This window comes from Sardina pilchardus, chromosome 4 (genome assembly GCF_963854185.1).
Source record: "Sardina pilchardus chromosome 4, fSarPil1.1, whole genome shotgun sequence".
Taxonomy (NCBI): Eukaryota; Metazoa; Chordata; class Actinopteri; order Clupeiformes; family Clupeidae; genus Sardina; species Sardina pilchardus.
The window spans coordinates 28199578-28218213 of record NC_084997.1 but is presented as its reverse complement, the minus strand read 5'-3'; the positions used below and the strand labels follow the sequence as shown (position 1 = coordinate 28218213).

The following is an 18636-nucleotide window of genomic DNA, read 5'->3' as shown; positions in this document are numbered from 1 at the left end:
AAACAAACGATGAGAGCATTAGGTTTACTCTTCATGCTCTTCCCAGGGCCACTATCAGTGTCATCTTGCCCACTGCAGTTGTTGCTAAATGACAAATGGATATGAGCTGCGCCAACTGTTGCATGTTGTAGTATGCAGAATGATTGGGCATATGGTAGGCTACACACCCATGTGCCTACATTCTTGGGGGGAAAAAATGATGACCAGCTATATAGTGTGCTTATAACAGTGTTAGACCATGTTGCTCTTAGCCGTTTCATTAAAGTGGTCTCTAAGTATCCAGAATGACATCTAAATGCTTAATTTAAGAAAATATTTCATAAGTGCTATCATACTTTTGTTGTAACCATACCGACATTACCTTGACACAAATAATCACACACACATTATATCTGAGATATTTGCTCAAATTATTTATTGCAATAACACTGGAAAAGCAAGTGCATGGAATGCAATAACATCAGTATTTTATGAAAGTCCAATGGTATCCCTGATGAGCATTATTAAGGCATGCCTGCTGTCTAGCATGACACAGCAGGAATCTAACGTGGCTTCTTCAGTACTCCTCTCCTTCCTCATCCTCGTCGCCCACGCTGTCTGTGCCCACCTCCTCGTAGTCCTTCTCCAGGGCGGCCATGTCTTCTCTGGCCTCGGAGAACTCGCCCTCCTCCATGCCCTCCCCCACGTACCAGTGCACGAAGGCGCGCTTGGCGTACATCAGGTCAAACTTGTGGTCCAGACGGGCCCAGGCCTCGGCGATGGCGGTGGTGTTGCTCAGCATGCACACGGCCCTCTGCACCTTGGCCAGGTCTCCACCGGGCACCACAGTGGGGGGCTGGTAGTTGATGCCCACCTTGAAGCCAGTGGGGCACCAGTCCACAAACTGGATGGTGCGTTTGGTCTTGATGGTTGCAATGGCAGAATTGACGTCTTTGGGAACAACGTCGCCTCGGTACAACAGACAGCAGGCCATGTATTTGCCGTGACGAGGGTCACACTTGACCATCTGATTGGCTGGTTCAAAGCAAGCGTTGGTGATGTCAGCCACAGACAGCTGCTCGTGGTAGGCCTTCTCTGCGGAGATGACGGGGGCGTAGGTGGCCAGAGGGAAGTGGATACGAGGGTAGGGCACCAAGTTGGTCTGGAACTCCGTCAGATCCACATTCAGGGCTCCGTCAAACCTGAGGGAGGCCGTTATGGAGGAGACTATCTGACCAATGAGCCTGTTTAGGTTGGTGTAGCTGGGACGCTCAATGTCTAGGTTCTTGCGGCAGATGTCGTAGATGGCTTCATTGTCCACCATGAAGGCACAGTCGGAGTGCTCCAGGGTGGTGTGGGTGGTCAGGATGGAGTTGTAGGGCTCCACCACAGCAGTGGACACCTGGGGAGCTGGATAAATAGCGAACTCCAGCTTGGACTTCTTGCCGTAGTCGACGGAGAGACGCTCCATCAGCAGGGAGGTGAAGCCAGAGCCGGTGCCCCCACCAAAGCTGTGGAAGATGAGGAAGCCTTGGAGACCCGTGCATTGGTCTGCCTGGAAACACATAGTGACCCAGAACCTTTTATAACTCCATAACATGCACATCACCCACCACAGCATATTTGGGAAGAATAAAACTACACCAATTATTTCCGCTCAGCTCACTGTTTATGACTTCAACTCATTTCAGCTGATACAAAGACAAAAAACAAACATTTTAAGTCCACTCAAGATTTTGCGTGTCTTACCAGTTTACGAGTGCGGTCAAGGACGAGGTCAATGATCTCCTTGCCGATGGTGTAGTGGCCACGGGCGTAGTTATTGGCAGCATCCTCTTTTCCTGTGATAAGTTGCTCTGGGTGGAACAGCTGGCGATAGGTGCCCGTTCGAACCTCATCTGAGGAACACAGGTGAAAGCACACACAGGTGTTTAGTGTTCATAGGAAAACTACTGTATGAACTCCTATGCCAAGTAAATTGTTCAGTGCAGTGCTGTGACATTGCATGTATTGCAGCTGTCACATTTATGTCTGTAGTGAACGGGAAAAACACTGAATGTTTCCTTTTCTGTGAATGAAAAACAAATGTATACCTCACATACATAGAGTTCAGGTGAAAGTGAGCCTGTTGTGTCTTTCCCAGTCAAACCTCTTGTGACAATCCAGAGTGGACTCAGGCACAGGCCCTGCCCCGTAGTCAGTAAGTGACATTAACATGTGTGTGCAAATACGAGTCATCTGTGGGGGTGCCCTCTAGTGGTAGATGATGGTACAACCCACGTTTAGAGTCAGGCCTAGTGACACAGCACTTCTGATTTAGCTCACCCTTTCACTTGAAATGACCTTTTATACGCAACACAATACCAGTAAGCTCAGCCATAGCAACAGCTGTCATGCGACATACAGTATCAGTACAGTTTTTGTGTTTTTCTTTTTTTCTGTTCTGTTCTTACATATTAGCTGATCATACCAATCACAGTGGGCTCCAGATCTACAAAGATGGCTCGTGGCACGTGTTTCCCGGCTCCCGTCTCGCTGAAGAAAGTATTGAAGGAGTCGTCTCCGCCTCCGAGGGTCTTATCGCTCGGCATCTGTCCGTCCGGCTGGATGCCGTGCTCCAGACAGTACAGCTCCCAGCACGCGTTTCCCATCTGGGCCCCGGCTTGGCCGACATGCATAGAAATACACTCGCGCTGCACAGAGGAAAGTTACGTAAGCGTTAGCTCTGATGCTAAAGCTAATGGTACGCACACACAAACAGTTCTGCTAATAAATTCTAAATGCTAAATACAGTCATTATGATGCAGGGTCAGTAAACAAAAGGATTATTTGTTTTAAAGGTCAAATGATTGTCTCTGTGCTGGAACAGTATAACACACTGCAGAAATCCTCTTTTAGGTTAGAAAATAGGGAGTGGCAGCCTCTCAGTCACATATGGAATTCTGTATCAGGGACTAATTTAGCACACTTTTCCGCCTAAGCACGTGGTGGGGCCTTTAGGGGAAGACAAAATGACAGGGCCCAGACTCAGGCACTTCCCTGTGGTCACAGCCGAACGTCTCGCCTGGAATCGAGACGACAATCTTCACCGAACCTATCGACATGACATGCATAGACATCTCCCTGCCAAACTATAAAGCTTCTCTCTCTCTCTCTCTCTCTCTCTCTCTCTCTCTCTCTCTCCCTCTCTCTTTCTCTCTCTCTCTCTCTCTCTCTCTCTCTCTCATTCTCTCTCCCTCCCCCTCTCTCTCTCTCTCATTCTCTCTCTCTCTCTCTCTCTCTCTCTCTGTCTCTCTCTCTCTCTCTCTCTGTTCTGTTGAGCTGAGTGTACTCCAGTGGCCTGGGGAAAGTGGTGTAACATATTTTGGCCCGAGCTGCCTCTTCCCCTCGTGACCCGGCCTCAGTAATTGTGAGTGTTTTTATGACTCCTGACAGCCTTTCACAAGATCCTCACACTGCAGCGGAAGGAGACGGTCTCCCTAGAGGACTACCTCTCCCTCTCTCTCTCTCTCTCTCTCTCTCTGTCCTCCTCTCCCCTTCCCTTCCTTCTCTTCCTCTCCTCTCCTCTCCTCCTTGCTGCAAGCGCTCCTTTGTGTGTCAGTGGGAGATATCTCATCCACGCCTCTCCCAGGCCACACACAAACCCCATTATGCAGCCTCTCTCCCAACCATGAGGGCATTTACTACGACTGGCCTCCTACAAAAGACCTCTTTATATCGACCCTGCAATGACATACACAACACACACATATACACACACACACACACACACACACACACACACACACACACACACACACACACACACAGAGAGATACACACACACACTACACACACCCGCACACTACACACACCCGCACACTACACTACACAACACAACACACACACACACACACTACACAACACAACACAACAGAACACACACACACACACACACAGATTCCACTTAGTTTTTTTTATGCAGCTGAGGAATGTTTCATATTTTTATGAATTCTTCCCCTCCTCTAGACGGGTGGAGCAGAGAGGCGCTGGCGGAAGGCTGCCTGCCATGATTTGTTCCACATTTGCTACGCCGAGGAAGGAGAAGGGAGGAGAGGAGAGGAGAGTGGAAAAGAGAGGAGAGAAGAAAGGAGAGGAGATGAGAGGAAAGAGAAGAGAGGAGTAGAAAGGAGAGAAGAGTTGAGAGGAGAGGAGAGGAGAGTAAAGAGGAGAGGAGAGGAGAGGAGAGGAGAGTAAAGAGGAGAGGAGAGGAGAGGAGAGGAGAGGAGAGGAGAGGAGAATTGGCTGTGAAATCTGTGTCAGACTCTGGCAGCAGGCCCGTGGGCCCTCTCCCTGCTGCAGTTTTTAAGAGAGAGAGAGAGAGAGGGAGAGGAAGGAAGAGAAATAGCAAAAAAAACCAGATAGAGCATAGCAAGAGAGAGGAGGGGATACTAAGAGACGGAGAAAGGAAATGAGAAAAAGATACAGAAGAGAAAAAGAAAGAGATAGAAAGGATCATAGGAAGGAGAGAGAAAGAGAGAAAGAGAGGGAGAGGGATAGATCGGGGAGAGCCTCGAGTCACTCCAAATCCTCTGCACACTCGTAATGCGGCAGATGGAACAGGAAGAGCTGCCCAGATGCCTGAGCTCATCGCTGCTCCGTGCCACACGCCAGCCTTCTCCACAGTCCGAGGAACGCGAGCGCCTACGCGAGAGAGGAACCCGCCGCAACGCAATCACAAAACAAGGAGCAGGAGAACAATAGACACGCACCCTCCCTCACACACACACACACACACACACACGTCTGTTTTATGAATCTGTTTTCTCTACCTCTCTGCGTAAGCCATAAGTCTCGACTTTCTGTTTGCTTTTTGTCTATCAGAGAGAACTCTATACGAACGAGCCCTCGTTCTGGAGAGAGGAAGGGGAAAAAAATAAATAAACAAGAACGAACGGACGCCGGTTTTAGATCTACGTCATCACTCACCATTTTGTAGCTTTTCCTTCGGGCCGACTCGAGGATTCGGAGGCAGAAGGCAGATCTGCTGGAGCTGCTCAGAGGAGGGGTATTTATGCAGGGGGGGGGGGGGACTGGAAGCAGGAAGCAGGCGAGCTCACGGAGGCGGGAGACTCTGAGGAGGGAGGCGGACAACCAGGCAAAGAGGGCAGTCCCTCTGGAGGCAGACGAGGCGAGGCCGAGTGTGTATGTGTGTGTGTGTGTGTCTGTGTGTGTATCGTCTGTGTGTGTATCTGTGTCTATGGAAGAGTGTGAGTTTGTATGAATTAGGAATAGACTGCTTTATTTTGTCCCGCACACTTTCAAAACAGGCAGCGTTGCTGCTGGTTGTTTAATGTGGAAACTTCCAGAAATCCCTGCTTGTGGAAACGTTATCCACACCCTCAGAGGGCTTTGGAGTCGACCCGCCCGTTTATTGCTGGAGGGGAGGTTTCCCCCGCGGTCTGGGCTGGAATGTCCACATCTCAAGATGGTGTGCATGGGGCCCGAGAACAACAGCTGTTGCAGTCTCCGTCCACACACACACACACACACACACACACATGCACATACACACACACACACATGCACACTCCCAGAGAGGAGAGAAAACATTCATCAGATAGCACACACGCTTGATCGTGTACAGTATTACCCTGATAAGTTAACAACTAAAGATACTTGATAACTGCTTCAACTCTCTCTATCACAACCACTCTCCACTCCCTTTCCCACTCACTCACTCTACAGTACACTCACTCCATTATCTTAGCAAATCAACACCGCATTTGATTTGTGCTGTAGAGCATGATGTGCTGTGTGTGCGTGTGTGTGTGTGTGTGTGTGGGAGAGAGAGAATCCTTTTCTGTCTTGAGCACAGACAGGCCGCTGTGGTCGATCAGGGGGATAGAGCTAATGGCTGCTCTCTGCGATTGATTTTTTGGGGCCGAATGCCGTGTCATGGAGGCGAGGCCGACACTGCTCACATTCAGCTATGCCGCCATCTCTGATGAACTCATATAGACAGACAGCTGTGGTGCAGGGTGGTGCTGGATGGGTGGGGGGTGGATTAGGAGGGGGGGGGGGTGGAGCAGGTGGCCATCTTGTCTTCAGCATTCCGGTATGCATGGCAGCAGAAGGGGGGAGGGGAATTCATCATAACACAGCCACTATCACGTTACACTGGCCTTGCGGTTCTCACAGATCTGTTATCCTTTTTTTTTACACGTTTAAATGTAGTGCTTCAGTTCAAATGAAAGATTACAGAAATAAATACACACTTATGTGTTCAGAAAGATGTGGGACACATTTAATTCTTTGGCAGGTGACTGACAATATCAACAGATGAAATGGCAAACGGTACTTTGTCACAATCAAAATGTGCACTTAATATTATACAGAATGAATGTAATTGTAATGTCTTGCTTTAATTTGTTTACATGTTTGACGGCAAATTCTAAAAATGATTTCCCACAATGCCAACATAACAAGTTAGCATATGGGTTCGCTACAGCATTGTATATGCAAATATCCACTCAAATGCCTCCAGTTTAGCTAGCTGTTGGAAGTACCTTCCTCTGATAAAAGATGAAGAGGAAGCTGCCCATGAAGTCCTTAATACTCATCTCCTTCTTCATCATCATCCTCGGTACTGTCTGTGCCCACCTCCTCGTAGTCCTTCTCCAGGGCGGCCATGTCTTCTCTGGCCTCGGAGAACTCGCCCTCCTCCATGCCCTCCCCCACGTACCAGTGCACGAAGGCGCGCTTGGCGTACATCAGGTCGAACTTGTGGTCCAGACGGGCCCAGGCCTCGGCGATGGCGGTGGTGTTGCTCAGCATGCACACGGCCCTCTGCACCTTGGCCAGGTCTCCACCGGGCACCACAGTGGGGGGCTGGTAGTTGATGCCCACCTTGAAGCCAGTGGGGCACCAGTCCACAAACTGGATGGTGCGTTTGGTCTTGACAGCTGCGATGGCAGAGTTCACGTCTTTGGGCACCACGTCACCTCGATACAGCAGACAGCAGGCCATGTATTTGCCGTGACGAGGGTCGCACTTCACCATCTGATTGGCTGGCTCAAAACAGGCGTTGGTGATGTCAGCCACGGACAGCTGCTCGTGGTAGGCCTTCTCTGCGGAGATGACGGGGGCGTAGGTGGCCAGAGGGAAGTGGATACGAGGGTAGGGCACCAAGTTGGTCTGGAACTCCGTCAGGTCCACATTTAGGGCTCCGTCAAACCTGAGGGAGGCCGTTATGGAGGAGACGATTTGGCTAATAAGACGATTGAGGTTGGTGTATGATGGACGCTCGATATCAAGGTTCTTGCGGCAGATGTCGTAGATGGCTTCGTTGTCCACCATGAAGGCACAGTCGGAGTGCTCCAGGGTGGTGTGGGTGGTCAGGATGGAGTTGTAGGGCTCCACCACGGCAGTGGACACCTGGGGAGCTGGATAAATAGCGAACTCCAGCTTGGACTTCTTGCCGTAGTCGACGGAGAGACGCTCCATCAGCAGGGAGGTGAAGCCAGAGCCGGTGCCCCCACCAAAGCTGTGGAACACCAGGAAGCCTTGGAGACCCGTGCATTGGTCAGACTTCAGGGGGAAAAAAAACTCATTAGCCCTGTCATCAATAAGGTAAAAAAAACATTTAAGTAGGCTATTTAACCACTTTTTTTAAAATCACAATTGTGTTTTAATTCACATTTGGAATATTGCCTCTGTAAGTCTAATTGTCAATAAATCATCCAATATTGAAAGTAGCTTGTACAGTACATCTTATTTACAGACTACTCTTCCCACAGAGATATATGCATTTTGGGCTTTGTCCTACCAGCTTACGAATGCGGTCCAGCACTGAGTCGATAATCTCCTTGCCAATGGTGTAGTGCCCGCGGGCATAGTTGTTGGCAGCGTCCTCCTTTCCAGTAATGAGCTGCTCAGGGTGGAAGAGCTGGCGATAGGTGCCTGTCCGCACCTCATCTGAGGAGTATAGTGAAAAACACAAGCAACAGGATCTTAGAGTTGGCAATTATACCCCTTGTTGTCAATCTTTTCGTTGTTCAAGGCTTTTGGTCCTGCACAGTACAACATAAGTCAGTGTATCATTGAAGTGAAGATGTTGCATTAAGGTGGAATATTACATAGCATTACTTTAGCCATCCTGTTGTGTTTGCAGTCAGATTGGACTTTTTTTTCCTGTCAAAATACAGTTAATTTATTCTGGCTATCATGAAGCCCCATGACTTTGTTTGATCATTTTCATAACAATTTGGGTGTTTTATTCAACTTGTGTATTCCCGATCAAAACTGACCAGTCATCAGACATGAATGTGTGAGAAAATGGTCATTGTATAAAACTGCGTCCAGTCACATATTATTGATTAGATGGACTGTATCTGTGCTTCACACACACACACACACACACACACACACACACACGCGCGCGCACGCGCACACGCACACACACACACACACACACACACACACACACACACACACACACACACACACACACACACACAGACACACAGACACACACACACACACACACACACACACCCTCACTTCCCCTCTTTGCCTCTATGCCGCCCCCCTCTGGAACCTTCCCCCAATAGAACTGAATCGTCACTGAATCAATACAATCATCTAGTCATGACTGGTAGCAGCCCATTCCGTGAATACACTGTAACAAAAACCCGGTCTCTGTAGGCAGTCTATAGCTCCGAAAACTGGAATCAAACTAGAAACCCTGTGTGGAATTTCTCTGGGAATACTGAGGATACCGACGATCTGCACAAAAAGCATTTGCTAATGTAAACACAAACAAATGTGAAATGTGCCTTTACATAACACACATTTTTATAAAACTTTACTATCACTTGAACATAACTTTTCGTCTCTGTACCAGGGTTAAAACGTATTTTTAAAAAAGTGACTTTTAAACAAATAAAATACAGAATCGATAATGAGAACTAGTCTAGTCTAGTCTAGGACTACAGTATGTCTAGTAAGTGGCACAGATAAGTGTATCTCACCGATCACAGTGGGCTCCAGATCCACAAAGATGGCGCGCGGGACATGTTTCCCCGATCCTGTCTCGCTAAAGAAGGTGTTGAATGAGTCGTCTCCTCCGGGGCCAAGAACCTTGTCGCTGGGCACCTGTCCGTCTGGCTGGATCCCGTGCTCCAAGCAGTAGAGCTCCCAGCATGCATTGCCAATCTGGGCTCCGGCCTGGCCGACGTGAACAGAGATGCACTCGCGCTGCAGCACAAGGGGTCCGAGAGAGAGAGAGAGAGAGAGAGACAGAGAGAGAGAGAGAGAGAGAGAGAGAGAAAGAGAGAGAGAGAGAGAGAGAAAAAGAGAGAATGACCAGGATTTGAGTTACTTGCAAAGATGCAATTTCAGCCAAGCCAATCTGTTCACACACCCTGACAGATTGCATTGAAATAGAGGAGAAAGTCCCTGTCAAAGTCTGTATCAATATCCCCTTTGTCACCACTTCAGACAAGCACATTTGTTCCCCTCTCAATACATTTGAAGACGATACAAAACAAATCGTATATTTTGTCACATATCAATTGTATGATAGTAGAGCTTCAAAACAAAGTCAGACCTGTTACCACATTTGACTCCCAGTGCATTTGTATTTTACATTTTCACAGTTAGCTAAAAAGTAGACAGCGAAGACAACTTACAGTAGTCACGTGCCAACACAGACAGTTAAATCACTGATTTTAAGTATCCAGACTGAGGTTATCTTACCATGTTTCAAACCTGCCTTTCCAATCCGACGTCTAGGGTTCGGGTAGAAAGTTAGAGTGTACCTCTAAGAGCCAAACACACTCTTTTATAGACAGATGATCTACAACACCTCTGTAAGGAGAGAACAGGAAGAATTGATAGGATCTTCTCCTTTCTGATTAGTTGAGAGAGAGAGAGAGAAAGAGACATACACAGAGAGAGAGAGAGAGAGAGAGAGAGAGAGAGAGAGAGAGAGAGAGAGAGAGAGAGAGAGAGAGAGAGGAGCACAAAACAAGGGAACAAGGTCAGAACCTCCCAGCCACAGGGGAATATAAAAACACATTGTCCAAAGACATATAGAAACTACAGAACAGCCATTGTGGGATTTTGTTTTGCCCTCGGTTAACATGGGACTTTTACTTTGACTTTTTTTCTAAAAAGCCAAAACTTGAGAAATTGCTGCTGTGGGCTATTGTAACGCCTAAAGGACAGGCACAGTGTTTTGCAGTGAACATTTCATTAAAGTCCATTTACTGCTTTGGGTAAAATGCTCAGTTCCTCTGTCTGCAGTGACTATTGCCCTGGGAGGAAGGAAACCGAGTCCTGGTGTCTGAAAAGAGCTTTGTTCAAAGTGTCTGAAAGGTTGCAACACTAGAGCCCCTCTTCTGTGCTTAATAAAGGCAATGTAGGTGACGCTGACGACCAAAACCCCACTTAACACCTCGGGTCGTTTCTGGTGGCTTTGGTTCACATCCACTCTGTAACTTGAAACATCCAAAAATGATTGTTTACATGGCAGCTTTTCTAAGCTGTGGGCGTACAAGGCCACATTCAGAGCATTCAGAGCTGAATTGAAGATTAATTGCTCTATAATGTGTCATCTGTTTATTTCATTGCTCTTCTCCAGACTTTTTTTTTTTTTTATTTCAAATGCTTGTCTTCCTTAAAGGATGTCCAACTGGGAAAAACTTCTGGTGTCACAAAGTAAAGGAATAAGCACACTATTGCATTCTGTAGTTACCCAATGCAGAAGGTATTGAACACACACACAGTCACACACACACACACACACACACACACACACACACACACACACACACACACACACACACACACAAATCACATACAATATATATATTTTAAATATATATATATTTATACTATTTTTTTTTTTTAATTTATTTTATATATAGTATATATTTTAAAAATCACAGACAGCTACAGTAGTAAATCCCATGAGAAGTTGTAGGCATAAGTAGAAGGTTGGAGCGTTGACTTGAACTATCACTTCTGGATACTTTCTGATATTACACGGTGTCACAAACAACACACATCAAAGTGTAAAGCTTTGTGACCGCAACACCAATCGCTGAAACACTGCTTTGTGAATAACGCAAAGCAGCAATTCAGTCCCAGCACAGACCACCTGCACATTTTTCTGATGTCATCCAACAGTTGCTGAGTGACATTCAAAGGATATAACTGTCATATTTAGGATTGCATCAGAAAAATGTGCGGTGGTCTCTTAATTTTTTCCAGAGCTGATTCCTTTAACACAAGAGGAACAGTCTGAGAATAGAAGGTTAATCTGAGGACACTTTGGACAGTGCACTTTGTCACGGCTTTGCCTGGCTCCTCCTCCTGTCTGCTACGTCTGTCTCCTACAGGTGAGCTGGGCGCAGGTGTTTGGAATCATACTGTAGGAAATCACTTCCTGGTTTAAAAGAGTATTCCAGACGAGACTGGGGGTCGCCCACCGCTGCTCTGTCTCTCCCGCACCGATTTAGGATTTTGCTTTGCTTATTCACTGCACCTCATTATCCTGATTGCATACACTTTTATTTTCTAAGTTCTACTACATTACTGACTTTACTTAATCTATTCTGTTAAGTTCTATTCCTTTAATAAATCTAATATATATATCGCTACTCCGCGTGTGGCCTTTCCCTACTCTGTTGCATGCTTTGAGCCAGGCTTGTAACAAGTTGTAGTGGTAGCAGTTAACACTATAATGATAAACAGCTAGGACAAGATTAGGGTTTATAGACCTTAATATAACAGCTTCAGCATCGTCTATCTCAATGATAAACTCATTATGTAATAGGGACAATGCCACTCCTTCCCAGCTGTATCCTACCCATCTACAGAGAACCAACCTTTCAACCTCTAACCCAGAGAGTCACAAATTACTCTACGCCATTTGTGTTATGGCCTACTATGAACTCCTGTAAAATTACTTTGTCAGTCGACATGACCCTTCAGAGATAATCTGTGTATGAAATGTATGTATGCAATATGTGTGTGTTATGTGTGTGTGTAATGTTTTACGTAAAATGTGTATGTAATGTGATGCTGATTCACTCTGTTGATCTGCCCATGATAGAAGGTAATGATCTTGTGACATACAGTACAGTGACACACAGAATCCTACACACCCAACAGTTCATATGAAAAGCAGAGTTTATTGCATCACTTACTGCATTCCATTTGTAAAAGCAGCAAGACAGGACAGTACACAGGTGTCAAGAACAAAATATTACAAAGAGTGTCTTCAGCCAATTAATAATAGATTAAAATAATACATTTAAATTCTAACACCAATTCTAACATCAACAAAATACCACCAAAGAAAATCATGACAACAAAAACAGAAGTGCATACATTATTGGGAATATACAATTAAAACTCAAAGTAAAATGGAAGTGTGTCAATCACCAGAAAGAGATTATAAAATGGCCGAATACTTATGCATCATAAAAGACCCCCGGATCCGAAAACTAGTCACTAGGTACAGACTCAGTGACCACACACTGGCCATAGAGAGAGGCCGCCACAAGCAAACATGCCAACCAAAAGGGGAGATGGTATAAAAAATGAATGCAAAAATTGAAACCATTAGATCAATATACACACACACACACACACACACACACACACACACACACACACACACACACACACACACACAACAATCCCACATTTTAAATGTACAGAATGACACTCAAATGAAATACTTATTAGGAGAGTACCCAACCTTACTAGCGGCACATAATATTATGTCACAGAATGCCATATAGCAAGAGGCAGCCACTAGGCAAGCCACTATCTTTCTTTTTTCCTTTCCTTGTGAAGATTGTGAACTCTACTTGAGCTGCTCAATAGATACTGCAGCCTTCACTGTTGAGATACTCAGGGATGAGAGTGTGTAAAAGAGTGGAAACAATTCCTCAGTGAAAGTGTGTGTGAAAGTGTGTATGTGTGTGTTATTATCAGGGTTAGAGAATGAGAGTTTTCCTCTGTCCCAGTCCAGCTGCACTCTGATCCTCTGGAGTTTCTGCTTCACTGTGATGGGGGTGTCTGGCTGGGATGGGGAGCGTACTGTGTATTTACTACCATAATATTGCACTCTCCAGACTCCACTATTATAGCAACTCTCTCCCTTCCTCTCCCCAGACTCCGTCTTCACTCCAAGTTCCCAGCATGTACCGTCTCCAACCTCCACATCCCAGCAGTGAGTCCCTGAGTCAAAGCCCTCAGAGCCTAGGACACAGTGATACATATCAAATCTCTCTGGGTTATCAGGAAGCTGCTGTCTCTGACTGTATCTCACACGAGTCAGATCCTCAGACAGGATGAGTCGTGGTTCTGCAGTGTTGGGATCCAGAATCACAGGAGCTGCAGAGAGAGAACATGAGAATTCAGTAATGGTGATAACAGATTTTTCTACTTTGCTCTCTGCCTTAAAATGGTGTGTGTGGGAGAGAGAGAGAGAGAGAGAGAGAGAGAGAGAGAGAGAGAGAGAGAGAGAGAGAGAGAGGGTGTATATGTGCACGGCTATGTGTGTGTGTGTGTGTGTGTGTGTGTGTGTGTGTGTGTGTGTGTGTGTGTGTGTGTGTGTGTATGTATGACTGTGTGTGTGTGTGTGTGTGTGTGTGTGTGTGTGTGTGTGTGTGTGTCGGGGGGTGAACTCACTGTACTGAACAATCTCCTGCATCTTCTCCCAGACTCTGAACTTCAGGTTGCCCAGGTGCATTGCCACATCGATTAGAGCTCCTGAATACGTCTTTGGATCCCGCAGTGTGCACTGGGCTCTGGAATAACATTCAGGAGTCAGTGCTGCTGTGGGTTTGGGTTCAGAACCACAGAGAAATAGAAACAGGAGGCAGATCACTCACCTTTCCACTGTGCTCTTGTAGCTCTGTAAACAGAGGGTAGAAATTAGGTAGGCCTTATCAGTAGGAAACGTGTGTGTGTGTGTGTGTGTGTGTGTGTGTGTGCGTGCGTGTGTGTGTGTGTGTGTGTGTTTGTGTGTGTGTGTGTGTGTGTGTGTGTGTGTGTGTGTGTGTGTGTGTGTGTGTGTGTGTGTGTGTGTGTGTGTGTGTGTGTGTGTGTGTTCTGACTTAAAAAGCACACTTCACAAGAACCAACCTGTAGAAACGAGATGTCATCAGCTCCAATCTCCTTCTCTATGGCTCTGATTGTGTCTGTAAGAGATGAAATCTCTTCGCTTATCTTCTCAATCTTCTCCTTCATCCTCTGACTCTTCTGCTCCTCTTCCTCCTTCAGTGCAGCTATCCTGGCTGCCTCTTCATCTCGTAGAAACTGGTGAAGCTTCTCAAACTCCTGCTTGATCTGCTTCTCTGTGTGTTGAGCCTGGACCTGTAATACCACACATCACCACATGATGGTGTCTCAGACTTGGAATATGTGTATGATAGTTATGTTGTTATCACTATTAGAGGAGCAGGCATCAGTCTTACTGTAATGTTTTGGGCAGTTTCATCACAGGTTTCTTTAGCCTTTTTAAACGCATCCAGCTTGATCTGTATGGGCTGCAGTTTGACCCTCAGTCCTTGCTGGAATGAAACCAACGTACAGTGTTATTCAGGATTGTCTGGTCGTCTGGAGAACGGTGTTTTGAAGGTCTGTGTGTGTGTGTGTCTGTCCATGTAGATGTATGTGTGTGTGTGTGTGTGTGTGTGTGTGTGAGAGAGAGAGAGAGAGAGAGAAAGAGAGAGATGAGAGAGATGAGAGAGGGAGAGAGGAGAGAAAGAAGTGAGAGAAGACAACACATATTCTCAGGTCTCAAGTGTGTGTGTTTGTGTGTGTGTGTCCATGACAAGAGGTTAGGAAATCAGCCTTGTGAGTTGTGAATGATGGGTGGCTGGTTCGATTCCTGAACTTTTGGGGGAAATGCAGGTAGTGGAAGTGACTGATCAGTGCTGGATTAAACAGCATTATCCACATCAAATTCCATCCCATTTAGAGTGACTAGGATGACGTCTTTGGGTGGGCATTTGGATTATTATGGTCGGCAACAACAAAACTGTAACTTTGTTTCATAAACACGGACATAAGATGGGGCAAAAGGAATACAGCTCCAGAATCCAATATTTGTAGAGCGTCCAGGTCAGGGTTATTATCCCGTGAAAAGGATAAAAAAGAAAGAACAATCATGAAACTCTTTGCATGGTGAACTATGGCAGAACACTTTTAGTTTGGTTCCTCAGTGGGCTCCAATAGACTGCACTGGGTCCATCAGCAGGGCCTGCATGAACTGGATTAGCTCTGTACAGTATATTGATGGATATACAGATGAAGAGAATATTTCATTTATTTGTACTATTTTGCAATTCTTTATTCCTGTGTGTTGAATTAACTAGCCTACAATAATGCAGTTGGTAGGATAAGGTAAAACACAACAAAGGTGAGGCAATATAAAAAACATTGTTTTGCCACAAACTAATTAATGTTGGCTGGGATGGGCTATCCATATTTTTGTCATAGGCGAATGCAGCGAAGCTGGAGGACAATGTGTTTGAATTTTGTGGAAGGACGTTTGCTTCCCTGACACGTACTGAGGCAGTAATGCTGCTTAGTGCTGGAAACGGTAAATGTGCTGGGATCAGCAGTGAAGACATGCTGGGATAGAGGGCGCCTGTGTTTTAGTGTGTGTTTGTGAGAGAGAAAGAGAAAGTTGGGCTGTTCTTCCTGGAGACAATGTGGTCAGTTTTAAACACACAAAGTCAGTAACCTGCCTTTATTATACATACAGTACTTGATATCATGATGGTCATTTCTCATGTCTTGAGGAGACAGATTACTCTGGATGGGCAACACTTATCTCTGGGTCAGTGTGCTCTCCAGTGCCTTAGCAATGGCTGCCCACTACTCCGTGGATGGATGTGTGCTATGCTCACTGCTATGTTCTTTGTGTGTGTGTGTGTGTGTGTGTGTGTGTGTGTGTGTGTGTGTGTGTGTGTGTGTGTGTATGTGTGTGTGTGTGTGTGTGTGTGTGTGTGTGTGTGTGTGTGTGTGTCTTTGTGTGTGTGTGTGTGTGTGTGTGTGTGTGTGTGTGTTTGTGTGTGTGTGCGCGTATGTGTGTGGGTCGGTGTACACTAAGCAAGGATCAACTGCAGGGGAAGAATGTCCCACCAAACAGGCCTCAGATGGCCGTGCAGATCATGTCTTTATCGCGTCCATCGGTCCAAGACCAATTCCTGACGACTGCACAATGTGCTATTGCTATTTGGACGTCTAACCATGACCACATTTTGACATCAATAAGACTAGGTAAAATTGTTTGGACATTATATAGAAGTCCTATGGATGTCAATACTGGATGTCGGAAAAAAATACCTTGTCTGGCATTACAGTCTGCACTTGCAACTGCACTTCCAAAACTTAAACCACTTCGTCAAATAGTCTAAAATGCTCACTCTAAGCAATCTTATCATGATCAAGGAAGTTGTTGTAATGTTTCATAATGTGCATGCAACCTAATGGAAAGGAGGTCATGCAAGAAGGTTCAAAGGTTCAACAGAAAGACCATTTATGCATGTTGACACTGGCCATATCTCTTGTAAAGTAAACTGCAACTGTTTGGAATAGGATATGCTCAAGACATTGTTTTATCTTCATTAATGACAAAGATTTTATAATAAATCATTAACCTGAAATGATCTATGATAAAAAAAAACCCTTGTGGTGTAGGATGAGCGTGTTTCAGAGAGGTTTTTGATAAGAGAATCCATGCAGCAGTGTTACTGACAATACAAGAACACATTAATTTAGGAGCAGACATCTTACCTTACGATCAATTGCTGCATCATTGATGGGGCTGAATTTGTGGTTTGTATGGACTTCGGAGTCTCGACACACCACACACACAAGCTGTTTGTCATCTTCACAGAAGAGCTTGAGTTCTGAACGGTGCAGACTGCAGAAGGGCTTACTTTTAGACAAATCCTTTTCCAACTTGGAGGCCATTTTCTGTAAAGGCTGCAATTGTTCTACACTTATGATCTCTCCTCTCACTTTCACTGCTCTGAAAACTCGTGTCACCCTGAACTAGAATCCTCTCTGAAATAAATCTCTGTTTGTCAACACAACTCTCCAACTGAAGCTCCAGTTGTTGTATTGTTGTAAAAAAAACACTTCTAATTCATACCTTTTCATCTGCAGGAACAATCATCCTGTACTACAATAAACTGTTAAGTGGCGCTGAACTACAAAATGTCTTTCAGCTTCAGTTCACTCATGCAAGTGGGAGGGACTCTTAAAAAGCCTTTGGTTTCTGATTGGATGGCACTGAGTTACTTCAGAGCCATAAAGAGAGTTGTGACACTGTTTGAACAATCGCGTTGCCTGGCAGATGACCTCACTTTTCTACATCTTTTACTTTCTGACAAAACAGAAATGATATGATAAACTACAGTATGTGAATTTGTGTCATGTCATATGTTAAACAGGACAAAACTATAAAGTGATAATACATCTGTATATCTTTCTGTATTTGTTCTTGGCTGCTATTCAACATCACCTCTAGTGGGCATTTACAGTACTAAAGACCCACTCGTAATGTGTTGTGATGTGAAATGTGAAAGATATTGGATCTTGACTTCAACAAAATGGAGAATCTTAACAACATTAGAACTATGCTGAATGCAGTGTGTGCCTGAGTAGTTTAGAAGAGGGAGAGGCAGCCAAAGGTCAGTATCAAGTCCAGCAGCAGTAAAGCTCAGATAGCCTACTCTGATAACTCCATAAGCAGTAAAAGCTGATACTCTGATACAGTAGCTCAACTAGGACACTCACACTGAGGGAAACTACTGCTCTACTGCTCTCTACTGCTGTTCATTCAGTTGAGGTTTTAGAGGGACACTTCACCAATTAGCATTAAGCTTTGGATCTTTAGAAAACCAGACATGTTTTTGAATGGTCATGCATCATTCCCTCAGTTTGCCTTGAGATGGGAGAAATACGGATTTCGATGTTGGACTTCCTGCTTTCAATGATGTAAAAATCATAATTTTACATCATTGAAAGCAGGAAAACCTATTCATGGGTTTCATCGAAATCCGTATTTCAGAGCACATTTTCCATCTTAAAATTGTCCATAACATTGAACTGAAATATTTCCATATTATACCACTGCTTGGACAAATTTCCTATTGTGATGCGCTGTTTGGAACGTGCATTATTTTTTCATATACCGCACGGCTATGAAGTAGCTCCCTACTTTTGGGCTTATTACACTTGAATATTAATTCGCCAATGTCAATGTAACGGTAAAAGCAACAACGTTGTATCTAAGACAGCAGCAATATAAACGAAAGTGATAGTAGCAGTGGTATAAGCGGGATAATCAACTCCGCGCCGCCGTGCGTTTATAGGAAAATAATGCACTTATCGAAGTGTAAAGTCCCCTCCGCCTGCGGCGTCGGATCCTTATTACCACTTCGAACGTGCATTATTTTCCTATAAACGCACGGCGCGTCGTTGATTATCCCTTACATACCATCCTGGTCGGCTGGTCTTTAGCAACCTGATGCACCACATACATGTGGGAAAGCACCAGAGGGATAGCCTGACTCTAATCACACTGCAATGGATTCATCACTCACTCTGTCGAATTCACTGTCTTGAATAACTTGGACA

General features: G+C 45.3%; 3 protein-coding genes across 3 annotated transcripts; all 3 read right to left on the bottom strand.

The window, feature by feature from the left end:
* Positions 1-386: 386 nt before the first annotated feature.
* On the bottom strand, positions 387-5041 carry LOC134078748 (tubulin alpha chain). The gene is made up of 4 exons (XM_062534876.1): positions 4948-5041; positions 2450-2672; positions 1729-1877; positions 387-1534 (listed from the first exon to the last, which is right to left on the bottom strand). Exons 1-4 carry the CDS (start codon positions 4948-4950, stop codon positions 557-559), a joined length of 1353 nt encoding a protein of 450 aa, XP_062390860.1. The 5' UTR covers positions 4951-5041; the 3' UTR covers positions 387-556.
* A 1442-nt stretch (positions 5042-6483) lies between these two features.
* Positions 6484-9761, bottom strand: LOC134078747 (tubulin alpha-1C chain-like). The gene is made up of 4 exons (XM_062534875.1): positions 9718-9761; positions 8991-9216; positions 7787-7935; positions 6484-7548 (listed from the first exon to the last, which is right to left on the bottom strand). Exons 1-4 carry the CDS (start codon positions 9718-9720, stop codon positions 6571-6573), a joined length of 1356 nt encoding a protein of 451 aa, XP_062390859.1. The 5' UTR covers positions 9721-9761; the 3' UTR covers positions 6484-6570.
* A 3077-nt stretch (positions 9762-12838) lies between these two features.
* Positions 12839-14229, bottom strand: LOC134078932 (nuclear factor 7, ovary-like). Its single transcript, XM_062535096.1, has 4 exons — positions 14125-14229; positions 13872-13894; positions 13669-13787; positions 12839-13371 (listed from the first exon to the last, which is right to left on the bottom strand). Exons 1-4 carry the CDS (start codon positions 14227-14229, stop codon positions 12839-12841), a joined length of 780 nt encoding a protein of 259 aa, XP_062391080.1.
* Between the last annotated feature and the right edge of the window lie 4407 nt (positions 14230-18636).

Excerpts from the sequence above, each read along its gene's own strand:
- LOC134078747 (XM_062534875.1), bottom strand. Across the intron at positions 7,936-8,990 it reads TCTGGAGCCCACTGTGATCG|ATGAGGTGCGGACAGGCACC; the intron begins GTGAGATACACT and ends TATACTCCTCAG. Across the intron at positions 7,549-7,786 it reads TGGACCGCATTCGTAAGCTG|TCTGACCAATGCACGGGTCT; the intron begins GTAGGACAAAGC and ends TTCCCCCTGAAG.
- LOC134078932 (XM_062535096.1), bottom strand. The coding sequence starts at position 14,229 with ATGAAGGAGAAGATTGAGAAGATAAGCGAAGAGATTTCATCTCTTACA. Across the intron at positions 13,788-13,871 it reads TACAAGAGCACAGTGGAAAG|AGCCCAGTGCACACTGCGGG; the intron begins GTGAGTGATCTG and ends ATGTTATTCCAG. Across the intron at positions 13,372-13,668 it reads GCAGGAGATTGTTCAGTACA|CTCCTGTGATTCTGGATCCC; the intron begins GTGAGTTCACCC and ends CTCTCTCTGCAG.
- LOC134078748 (XM_062534876.1), bottom strand. Across the intron at positions 1,878-2,449 it reads TCTGGAGCCCACTGTGATTG|ATGAGGTTCGAACGGGCACC; the intron begins GTATGATCAGCT and ends TGTGTTCCTCAG. Across the intron at positions 1,535-1,728 it reads TTGACCGCACTCGTAAACTG|GCAGACCAATGCACGGGTCT; the intron begins GTAAGACACGCA and ends ATGTGTTTCCAG.